Source organism: Miscanthus floridulus, chromosome 6 (genome assembly GCF_019320115.1).
Source record: "Miscanthus floridulus cultivar M001 chromosome 6, ASM1932011v1, whole genome shotgun sequence".
NCBI lineage: Eukaryota > Viridiplantae > Streptophyta > Magnoliopsida > Poales > Poaceae > Miscanthus > Miscanthus floridulus.
Window position 1 is genome coordinate 141,243,962 of NC_089585.1, and position 12,495 is coordinate 141,256,456.

A 12,495-nucleotide genomic window follows, 5' to 3' on the forward strand; every position below is an offset into this window, starting at 1 on the left:
TAGGACTTGAGAAAACTGTTAAGTGCAATAATCTTGTGAGTTCACATCAAGATGCGTGGATCAGCATGATTCTAGTTAACATCTGGCACTAAATGCTATTGTATGTTTCAAATCTCCTTGTTTTCAAATCAAGTGGCAGTTGCTAGTTGCAAATACACCCTACTGTTAACCTGCACGCAATTTACAGCTATGTACCATGGAGGCCGTCCTAACTATATCATAGTATTACCTACGTCATTCAAGCGAAAAATTCTGCAGAACCGGGACTTGCAGCCCCTTGTTCCTTGTCGAGACGCCCAGTGTCATACCAACAGAAACAAGGGTTTCCAGTGACCTTTCGCTGTTTGCCACGAGATCAGCATCAAGTTGGATCGCATCCTGCCACACAGAGTCAAAGTTTCATGAGCAATAGTTTCGTTTTAGAATTTGTATGTATGAGTGGCAGCAATTTTTTATGTGTATAAAATGGACAGATAGCTAGTGAGCAGAGAAGCATGAGAGAACCTTCTCGAAGACGCATATCACTGTGCTCCCTCCAAAGGAGAAATAATACCCAAACTGGAAGAGAGGAAAAAAAAAAGATGGAACAGATAATTTTACACCTTCACACAAACATCAGAAGAAATTATCACAATATATTAAGAGGAAATGCATGAAAAATACCTCATCTCCTTTGTGGATGTAGTCACCCTCTTTTTTCAAGAACGTGATGCTTCCTACCATGGTTGCTCCAATCGCAACAAATGCTACCTGAACCATGCCATCAGAAACAAGAAAAGTCATTGCATGATGAGTAACGGGCAGCTAAGCTTCAGGCTGTATTGACTTTATTATCAGTTCATCTCAAAGAAACGGTAAACAAGAAATATGCAGAAAGACCCTGATAAACAATCAAATTTAACATACATTGACAAATTCAACTGTAGCATCAGGTCAGACCAGTTCGAACTATTCAATAAATACTGGGGAAGATTCTAAACTACATGAGCATTGCCGCATTGGACACCCTTTTCTGTTGAGTTTGCTGACAACTTTAGGCGGTAAATTAATCCAATATTCAATTAAAAAAATTGATCCAATATTCCAACATAAGAATGTAAAAGAGCAAAAATGCAAACCTTTCCAAACTCGGAAGTTGATATTATTGAGACAACTCTTTTATTCTCAGTGAATACATTGCAATACTTGCTATTCACAGCAATGGGATTGACCTGTCAAATGCAAATAGACCAGCATCAGTAAGATGCTGAGAAATGACAAGAAATATAACATAACACAAACATGCCGATATACTTCCGATATTAGTATTCTATACCGTGTACAGGCACCCAGGAATTTCCACAAATTTCTCCACAATTCCTGAGACTGGGACATGAAACCTATGGTAATCCTGCACATTACAAAGTGTTAATATTCATGATTCCAGAGTATATTTTCGACAAAACATTGAGCTTTTAAAAGTAAGGATTTTTTATCTTAACAAGGAGATTAAAAGTTGTACCTGAGGTGCAAGCCGGAAAATGACCAATGATCCATTGCTTAAAGCATCTGAGTGCACACTGGTCCCTAGGAGACCCTCAATTGAAAATTTGCGGCCCTAGAAACAGAAGGCATACTACAGTGAGACATCAACTAAACATTCTACCATATGAAGGATCACGCGTTGTGCTTGCATGGACATGTCTCAATAAGTCTCATCTCTTAGTCAAATAGTGCCTTCACCTTGATCCAAAGCCTTGTGCTCTCATCAACGGAACTGAAAGCCATTAAACGGCTATCAGCAGCACAAGTAGCAACACTGTCTTGGTCACCATGTGCAATTGGTCTGGCACCAGGCTTCAGTCCTCTTATGAAAAATTCATTGAAAGTCTACAAAGAAAAAAAAAACTAATTCAGCCCATACAAAAGACTATTCAAAATCAAATCAAATGTGCTATCCCATCAATGTCTATTATTACTTCATTCCGAAAACATTGGTGTTATAGGAAGTCCAACAGATAGTGAACATGATGGCTTGAATTACTACTATAGATACATACCTTAAAACTTTCAATAGGATCCTTGACCTCATCCATATTAATTTGACCCTGCAGTTATATACAATGAATATCTAAGTTGACAACAATGGTTTATATAAATGCAAATGATCAAACTACATTCAGAATTTCAGATAGATAAGCAACAAAATGGATCAACAGGTAAATATCAAGACCAAATGACTAGCATTTTAGCAAGAATCAACAGAGATAGTCAAGCTATTGACGAAGACTCATCCATGGACCAAATTCCCACACAGTTAAGGTTGAGCTTAAAAGATAAAGATAAAGATTGATTTTTGCTCCCAAAGAAAAAACAAATGAAGACTGGATTTTGCATTACCTCCAAGGCCTCTATGTAAATTAAAAAATAGAAATTGAATGGGGAAAAGGGTTTGTTGTTCTCCTGCTTCTGTGTTTTCTATCATTCACCAAAAGCAGGCCTTCAATAACCAGTATACATTTCTGGGATCACACCTTCTTCACATAGCCCATATTCTATATATATCTTTGCACAATTTGAAGGATAGGAAGATATTGAGAAAGCTTCGTAAAAGTACACTATTTTTTTAGAGTTTTGTTGTAATTAAAAGTTCTATTCCATATATATCCAAGGACAAGGACTTTTGACTCCATACTACTTATGTTACTTGAAAATTAAAAGTGAAACAACCAAGTGCTGGAATTAACACAGCTCTGACATATAATGATTTGTGTATCTTAAGTGTTGGCACAGAAAACCCCTGCACATGTGAGCAATCAGCTCACCAGCACACTCACACTCTCACTCACGGCTAGAGATAGAAGATGAGAACAGAGCACACACAGCACAAGCACCAGCACGGCAGCACTGAACTGAACTCTGAATGTGTTGCAACTACTCCTACATGGCTGAGATCAGCCACTACAACTAGTGGCCTATTGCCATACTTCAGCAGTAGTTAGCAGAGCTGACCGATTGCCAACTCTACTGCTGCAGCAAAACAGAAGAGAGGGGCAGCAGCAGATTACCTTACAGTAAGTGCATTCTCATTGTAATATGGAAAGAAAATAAGAACAAAAAAAAAAAAAACAGACAAACAGCATATGAGCATAACTCAGGCAGAAGGTGGCAGCGGCACTAAGCAATTACAACATAAACATGGGACCACAGAATATTTCCACATCACATGATCTCTAGGGTTCGTTAGGTTTGCAAATCATGTGCAACTGTGCATATTCTTCATCAAGAATTAAGGGCAGACCCAGTGCCGGAGACTCCCACATGAGTGGGGTCTGGGGAAGGGAAAAACCGAGGCAAGCCTTCCCCCCGCAAAATCTGCGGAGAGGCACCTTCATCAAGAATTAAGTAAAAAAAAGGTTTAGTCATACTCTGCACCTTAAATAACTCAAGGAACTTGGGAATATCTTTTGCAGATTCCGGTGAGTTCATCTTTTTTTCCTTGCTTCTCAGATAGGTTCTTCAAGAGGTCTTTAACACCTGCATGACAACATTGTGAGTACATTGAATGAATCTGTATACTGGCTTCTAAGTAGCCCATAGTTATCTAGGTTACTCTTGCCTACAGACTACAGCTACATAAGCACAAGGGGGTGACGAGCTACAGGAATTTTGTCTTCCCTTTTAAATGCAAGATTGTAATTGGTGACCAAACAGTTGGTTTCTTGTTCATGACCTGCTTCACCAACTAAATATCAATTGCAGGAAGCTTGTTGTACATCACAACAGATCAATTCACAAACCAGCATTATTTAGTATGATTCCATGGTTCCATCCTTAGGAGTGAAGCAAATACAGATCATTTTTGGTGAGTCTATCTAGTGGACCTCAGCATATGATCATCTAAATTAATAGTGGGAACATGAGACAAACTAATATTATTCGATCCAACATACCTGTATTTATAAGAGTGAGGCCTACTTTTGATTGGTACAAAGCCCTCATGGACAATACAATTTTTCCATCAATAACTTCTTCGACTATCCTCTTTGTTCGCCGGTCAAAAACCTTATATCACAGCATTGATTTAATGAAGGGCACAATACAACTAACATATCTTGCATCACTCAAAACTTTTAAGTTGATCTACCATATGCAACAACTTAACACACCAGAATATGTGAAGCTGTAGAGCCAGAGCGCAAACCAACATCGTATGTGGAGTAATGTGCCCATTCACTGAGCTTGAACATCCACCTGCAGATGACAACTATGTGACTATAGTATAAATTGCTCATATTTTCATGATATTTCATAATAAACAAGATAAAATGGTAGAAATAAGACTAGACACATCAATAAATGAAGCATCTTACCCATAAGAAGCCTGCTTGTCAGTTAGAAATCCACCAGTCATAATCTGATTACCAGTTCCCTCATCAAAGCAAAGTGTCATATGTATCATATCATTTATGTTATCATATTTCCCAAGATCTTCACCACAGACAGGGCAGTTACTTATAAGTGGTTCTCTGAAAAAAGAGGGCAGCATAATCAATGATACTGCTATACTTATGAGATAAGCAATAATTAATTTCAAAACATAACAAAATACAAAGTAGCAAATTGTTACTTTTCTTGTTGATCAGCCAGTAGGGCTGCCAGTTCATCTATGTCAACTATGCCATCACGATTTGTATCTGCTTGACGGAAAAGCTCTTCAATCTAATGTATGAAAGAAATTAATAAGATGCACAAACAGAAGGGACTGAATACAGGGAACATACTCTCCAAGAAAATGGAATACAGTCTAACCTTTGCAACTGCTAATTTATTACCAAAAGCTTTCATCAAGTCCGAGAACTCAGATAAGGAAAGTGTTCCGTCTTCATCATAGTCCTGTTGCAGTGCGGGAAATGTTATGTCGTGGAGGGTGGAACACAAAGAAATAAAGGCAACACACGCAAAAGGAAATTGACGAGCATCATATTCGAAAGAATTCAGTAACATTGTGATCACTGGGCATTAAAGAATATTGTCTTTGAGTCGGACACTTGGTAAAAGCAACAGCAACAACAAAATTAGACGAGGTGCAACTGCAGTAAATAAGGCATATTATAATACAACTATACAAGCACACTCATTGCAGAGCATTGTCTTTTAGTGCACCAAGTCCTAAATGCTTTTTTAACACAAAAATCATCAGTCCAGGGCATCCCAATAAATGTTTCTTTCAATTCTGCTGGAACTCTACCTCAGTTCTTAGTTTAACTGCTGCAGTACCAATGCACTCACTTGTTACAGCTATAAGCTATTAATATGATTCACATCTAAATATCACGAGCACACAATTATTAAAAATAGCATGAAAAACGTTGGCATGCTCCCAAAGTTCGGCTAGGCGGCGATTACTCAGCGACTACGCGCGCCTAGTCGCTGGGCGAAGCCCGTCGCCGCGACTAGGGCCCTAGTCGCGCATCGCGGCGCTAGGCGGTGCTAGGCGGCACGGAGGCGGCGCTAGGCGGCGCGCTAGGCGGGCGCGGACGCGGCGCGTAGGCGCGCGAGCTCGAGGGTGGCTCCGATTTGGCGCCAAATCGTAGCGCGGGAGGAATTCCCGCGCGGCCAGGCCCGCGCGCGGCCACGAGACCCAGGCGCGGGAGGCTAATGGAGCGCGGCACCCGCTCCTCCCCTGCTCCCCGCCGGTCCTGCTCCTCCCGCCGGGCGAGGTCCATCCCGCCGGACGACCTCCTCCCCGCCGGTCCTGCTCCTCCCCTGCTCGTCCAAGCTCGTCCCCGACTCGCGCGCCGCCGGTCCTGCTCGTCGTCTACTCGTCGCCGCCGTCCTGCTCGTCCTCGACTGGAACCCCTCCCCGCCAGCCACCCCAAGTCCCCAAGGTGAGCTCCCTTCCCTCCCATGCTCCTCTCCCCTCCCATGCCGGCAGCTCCTCCCCTGCTCATCTCCCCTGTTCCATTTCTGTCACCAATCTTCACCTTCATGATTGTGGGTCTGAACCAATGTGTCTGAGTTGCATTGTTGAACTATTGCGTATCATGTATATGCACATGCAGTTCTGCTTCTGCAAGATTTGTATGCTTGGGTACAAAATGTGGTAAATTTACCTTAGGTACTACAATAAGAAATCAAAATGATTTTGTGAAAATCATGAGTATGACATAAAAATTTCTGGGAAATTAGGATCCAGCTAGTGGATCTATGTATATGTCATGAATGGATATGATTTACCAGTGCATTGTTGTCATTTTACTTATAACAAGTATATATTTGTTGCTGCCATAAAAATAAAGTTGGATTCTGAGAAGTATGACTGAACTCTTGAATTTGTTACTTATAACAAGTATGACTGAACTCTTGAATTTGAATGTAGGATGTCGACAGAACAAGGTTTTTCTGCACCAGATGCAACAGGAACTGAGGCAACTAATCTCCTGAAAAGGAACTCAGATGATGTTGGATGGGAATATGGTGTTCTTGTTGATGCTAGCAACAAGGACAAGGTGAAGTGCAAGCTCTGTGACAAGGAGATGAGAGGAGGGATTCATAGGTTGAAGGAGCATTTGGCTCATGAAGGAAAGAATGTGAAGAAATGCACAGCAAGAACACCACAGGCTATGGAGGCTAAAGAGAAGTGCAAGAAGGCACTAGCTGATGCAAAAAGGAAGAGGGAGGAGAAGACTGTTCGTCAGCTAGAAATTAGAGAGGAAGTTCATGTATCTAGGGTTGGAACAGATTCAAATGAAGTCACCTGTGTTGGAAGTTCAGAGCCCCACAAATTAGGACCCATTGACAAATGGACACGTGCTATTGATACTAAAGCTACCAAGTCTGATTATTTGAAGCAACAACAGCTGAACAAGGAACTTTGGAAAGAAAGAACCAATGAGGTGAATAAGTACATTGCAAGATGGGCCTATACACATGGTAAATTGCTAGTATACTATGCTGTTTTTACATTTCAAAGTTCATTAGATGTTGTTTTCCTGTACTGAACACTAATTATGCTTCTTTCAATGTTGTGTTGGCATGAATTGCTTTCAATGCATGTGATAATGATGAGTTCAAGCAAATGTGCGAAGCAATTGGATAGTTTGGTCCAGGACTTGTACCTCCAACTCAGGATGCACTGCGAGGGAAGTTGCTGGAAGAAGAATATGAAAGAACCAAGAGTTTGCTGCAGGAGCGTGAAGCCGAGAAGATGAAAAATGGATGTTCTATTATGACTAATGCTTGGTCAGATAGGAAGAGGAGAAGCATAATGAATCTGTGCACCAATTGTGCTGATGGAACCTCCTTCATCAGCTCTAAGGAGATGTCACATGTCTCACATACCAGTGAGGTCATCTTTGATCTTGTGGACAAAACAATTGAAGAGATTGGTCCAGACAATGTGGTGCAAGTAGTGACTGACAATGCCTCTAACAACATGGGAGCAAAGAGGCTATTGGAAGAGAAGAGACCACACATATTTTGGACCTCTTGTGCAGCTCACACAATCAACCTTATGCTCCAAGGAATTGGCAACATGACTCGGTTCAAGAAAGTGGTTGACCAAGCAAAGGCATTTACCATATTTGTCTATGGCCACACAAGGACATTGGAGTGCTTGAGATACTTCACAGAGGGGAAAGAGGTAGTGAGGCCAGGAGTGACTAGGTTTGCTTCAAACTTTCTCACTTTGAGTAGCATGCAAGAGAAGAAGGACCAGTTAAGGAAGATGGTGATTCATAGTAGGTGGGACTCATTGAATGATGTGAAATCAAAGAAAGGAAGAGAGGCAACAGCAACTATATTGAGTCCAAGCTTTTGGAAGGATGTGAAGCTAACATTGACTGTTTTTGAGCCATTGGTCAAAGTCCTCCGTTTGGTTGATGGGGATGTGAGGCCATCCATGGGTTTCCTTTATGGAGAACTACTAAAGGCAAAGAGACAGATCAAAGAGGCCTTTGGAAATGTTGAGGCTCGGTTCAAGGATGTAATAGCTGTTATTGACAAGAAGATGAATGGAAGACTTGATTCTCCATTACATTTGACAGCCTATTTGTTGAATCCTCACTATAGCTATAGTGACCCATCAATCTTTGATCAGCCCAAAATATCAGAAGGGTTTATAGCTTGTGTTGAGAAATTTTATTATCATGATGAGGACATGCAGCATCAGGCTGCCAACATTGAACTAAAGAAGTTTCAGAATAGAGAAGGACCCTTTAGCAAGAAGCTTGCTAAGAATTTTGAAAACTTTGATTACAACCCAGGTAGAGGTACTTCCTATAAGCTTGCATGGCTCATGGTTGTTTGTTGTTTGCTGTTTTCTAAACTAATATAGGTGTTTTTTTTATTTCAGCATCATGGTGGAGACTGTATGGATATGAAACACCAGCTTTACAGAAGATGGCTACAAGGATCCTATCTTTGACATCAAGCTCTTCTGGTTGTGAAAGAAATTGAAGTGGGTTTGAAGGGGTTAGTACCTATCTATTATGAACATTTCAGTTTCAGCAGCATTACAATTAAATTGTAGAACTGAGAATGCTTTTTTTAAATTGTAGATACACACTAAGAAGAGGAATAGGCTTACTACAACCCGCCTCAACAAGCTCGTGTATATCCAATTCAACTCCAAGCTGCTTAGTAAGAGAGAAAAGATCAAGTCAAACAAAATCACTGATGTTCTCTTGTCTAGTGATACAACTGAAGCTCAAGGTTTTCTCCAAGAGGGTGGGGATGATTGTGCATTAGCTGACTTTAGAAATGGGGAGGAAGATGAGATGGAAGGTACCAGGATACCTTGGTCTGTCATTGGAGAGGCAGTGGGAGCAGATGAACAGCTTGAGCTGCGTAGAAGTGCAAGAGTGAGGGAGCTCTATGAAGGAGAAGAATTTGAGTCTGAAGAAGAAGAGTATGACGATGAGGATGTGAACTACAGTGAAGAAATATGATCTGGACCATCTCCATCTAGTAGTGAAGCCTTTTGTGATGCCCTGGTCTTATGAACTGCAGCTGTGTCACTTTGTGTCTGTGTGTCTTCTTTTGTGATTTGTGAGACCTGAACTAAGAACTATGTGCTTGTGCTGTCCTTTATTTATAAATTGTGTTGTGCACTTGTATTACTGTCCTATCCACTTGTATTGTAATTAACAGCTGCTGATATGGTGTGCTCATGGATGGGAGGCTGCTGAAATCATCCAGATAAGTCACAACTTAGTGTTTTCTATTATTTTTTTTATGAACAGCTAGCTGTCTATTGACTAATTTACTAACTACTAGCTGTCAAAATGTGTTACAGGAGCTAGGAACATGCAAGAAAGCAAGAGTAAGCCAGCTAGGAATCAGATATGTCTACTGGCCCTGTTTTTATACTTACTGTGACTCATATATAGTAGTTATATACATATATATAGTTATATACATAATATATATATAATTTATGGCTATATTGCCAAAACGCCTAGGAAAACGCCTAGGAGCGCCTAGGACCGAGTACTCCCAACTAGGCGCTAGGCAATGGGTCAGCGCCTAGATTCCGCCTAGCGCCTAGCTGAACTTTGCATGCTCCATTCTTCCAATGATGTGATTCGTAAGTAATAATCACATATGAAGACAATCAGTATTAAAAGAATACCACTATAGCTAAGACACGGCGGGCAAAGCTTTGTTCTGTTTCAACAGGGTCCTGCAATGGAATAAATGGACAAAAATAAAATCAGTACATGAACGGTGCTCTGTGGGTTCTGATAAGAAAAGACAAATAATCAAGAACAGTTACTTCGATGTGACAGGAGATGGATATGCTGCCCACGTTAGTATTGGGTGACGATGGGTCCAACAGAGGAAGGTCCTCAGAGTGTTCCTCCAATTCCTGATATGGAAAAATTCAAGTTCAGGAGCATTCCCAACATAATATCTACATTAGAAAAGGAAAAGAAAGCTACTAGTCTTAATCACCAACAAGCGGAAATAGTGTCTCCAACTTAAAAAGACAAAAAAATTCCCTAGGGTCTACTCTAGCTAAATGGTATGCAGCCTACTGGACTGAAGTGGACATGAGCCTCTGTAAAAGAAAATAAGAAATAGCCCGGACAGGGAGACAAATATGATTTAAGGATGAGATGAACAATAGTGTTACCTTAGTAAGCATTTCGAAGAGATCAACTTCGCAGTAACCAACCAAAGTATTCTTTGAAAATCGGTTCGTCTGCAAAGTAGAAGGCATGCAAAGTCACTGTCTATATATTTTAATATTTACTTTACCTCCATCAATAAAAGTTGAAAAGGCACTGTCTATATACTTTAATATAACTTTACTTCCATCAAAAAAAGTTCTTATGAAGCTGTCCAATAATTTGCTTGTTTGGAAGGATGTATGTATATAAATAAAATGATTACATTGTAACAGAAAACCATACAGGTATGCACGTAGACTAGCATGCTTTTAGTTAATGAAAGGGCAGCACTCAACATACTTTTAGTTATTCCAGGGGCCGCATACCTCAAAAACGGAGATACGTGCAATATGAGGTCCATTTGTCTCTACTATAACCTTCTTCTCCTGCAAATTTATCAGCACTATGATAACAATTCTTAAGTAGATGAGGAAGCAATCTTAAATTGACATTTCAGTAGGTTCACAGAGAAAATGTGAGGCTCACTCACCGAGTCCCACAGAGGCCTGTGCGTACTGCAAGAAAAGAAAAAGGTTCACATATTCGAATCGAAACTGGTACTAGTAGTAGGTATTACTGGATAGTAATGTCTCACTACGGTGGTAATAAATGCATTTCAAAAAAAAAAGTACAGACAAAGCCAATTCACAATATGAAATGCATTTCTTAATTAGAAGGAATCAAGGAAGTACAGGCAAAGCCAATTCACAATATGCAGTGGATGGTACTGGTTGTGGTAGTTTTCAGTAAACCCGCGTGGAAGTTAAAATTTACTAAATCGGAGGGCACAGACAGACATTTGAGAGTTACCAATTGGAGGGACACAGCACACAGACATGAGAGTGAGACAGGAATATTCTTGCAGAGGAATGGGATGGAATGAAACCAGGGTACGAGTATTTCTCGAGTAGTAAAGGTAGTGAAAGGAAAGCAAGGAGGACGCACTTGTCGGACGTCTCGGTGCGGTACGTACGCTCGCCGAGCGACAGGCACGCGAAGAACTTGTCCTTGAACTGCATATCCGCCTGCCCCACCAACCGAATCAGAGGATCAAACACGGAGTCAGAGATGCGATACGAATCAAATCCACGGGTTCCGCCTCGGCTGGCCGCGTCGAAGCGGAGCGAAACTTGGTGCTATGCTAAGACATGTGCGTAGCAGCGGAGTTGCAGCGCGCAGCCTACGTACCTTGACTATCCGGATGCGCGCGATGCCGGCGAAGTCTTCGGCGGCGAGGGCCTTGGCGGACGCGGAGTCGTCGCCGGCGCCGCGGCGGCTGTGGAGGCGGTGGCGGAGGCGGCGTCGGAAGCGCGCGAAGCGCGAGGGCAGTACCTCGCCGTCGCCGTCGCCGTCGCCGTCGCTGGCGCAGCCATTGGGCCGCGACGCCGCGTGGCCCATCCGGTTCGGACAAGTTGGTGAAGACGAACCGCGCGCTCGTAGTGGGTGTGGCTCTGTGGGCGTCAGACGAGACGAGACGGCTAGGCAGATGGGGGAGGTTGGAAGAATCGACGCCCGCCCACCAAGGCCAAAGCCGAGTCCCTTTTCACATGCTGACATGCCTCGCTTTCTTTCACCTGGGCAGGCAGGCTTTGTGGGTGTCAATGTCATGCTCCTCCACTGCTGCCTTGGATGGACCATCTCCCTCTAGACTTATGGTACGTTTGGTTGCCACTTCTAAATTTTAGTAGCTGTTCTATCGAATGTTTAGATATATATATATGGAGTATTAAATATAGATTAATTATGAAACTAATTACATAGTTTGCAACTAATTTGGGAGACGAATCTTTTGAACCTAATTAGTCTATGATTTGACAATGGTTTACTACAGTAACCATGTGCTGATGACGGGTTACTTAGGCTTAAAAAATTTGTCTCGTTGAGTACTGACGGATTATGTAATTTGTTTTTTTATTAGTATCCGAACACCTCATGTAACATCCTTCCGATACACCTCCTAAATTTTAGTAGCTAGATCCAAACATAACATGAGTCTGCATTCGACTGGTACGGAGAAAATACTGTTTCCGACTGAATTTTACTGTTTACGATTAATTTTTTTTACAAATTTCTTCGGATTCATCCATATTTCTCCAAATTTCTCAAGTGAACGGGGACTTTGGAGTTTGGAGTTTGTTTTTTTCTGAATGGTAATCGGCCGCTTCTTGGTGCTGACAATCCAGGACAGCAGCAAAAGTAGACGATGATTTGTGACGTGATGCACGATTATATAAAAAAAATATCAGCAAACCCTTTTCTCGTGCACTTGCATTTGTTCACACTTTTTGCAATGGGAAGCAAAGACCGAGATTAGCTACTATTTTAAGGGTGTGTTTAGTTG

General features: G+C 41.6%; 1 protein-coding gene and 1 pseudogene across 1 annotated transcript; one reads left to right on the forward strand and one right to left on the reverse strand.

Annotated features, from left to right (window-relative positions):
- Nucleotides 1-69: 69 nt before the first annotated feature.
- On the reverse strand, nucleotides 70-11,658 carry LOC136457150 (phosphatidylserine decarboxylase proenzyme 2-like; annotated as a pseudogene).
- LOC136457151 (uncharacterized) lies at nucleotides 7,033-9,602 on the forward strand. Its single transcript, XM_066457195.1, has 3 exons — nucleotides 7,033-8,246; nucleotides 8,336-8,454; nucleotides 8,541-9,602. Exons 1-2 carry the CDS (start codon nucleotides 7,190-7,192, stop codon nucleotides 8,437-8,439), a joined length of 1,161 nt encoding a protein of 386 aa, XP_066313292.1. The 5' UTR covers nucleotides 7,033-7,189; the 3' UTR covers nucleotides 8,440-8,454; nucleotides 8,541-9,602.
- Nucleotides 11,659-12,495: the final 837 nt, after the last annotated feature.

Excerpts from the sequence above, each read along its gene's own strand:
- LOC136457151 (XM_066457195.1), top strand. The coding sequence starts at position 7,190 with ATGAAAAATGGATGTTCTATTATGACTAATGCTTGGTCAGATAGGAAG. Across the intron at positions 8,247-8,335 it reads AAACTTTGATTACAACCCAG|CATCATGGTGGAGACTGTAT; the intron begins GTAGAGGTACTT and ends TTTTTATTTCAG.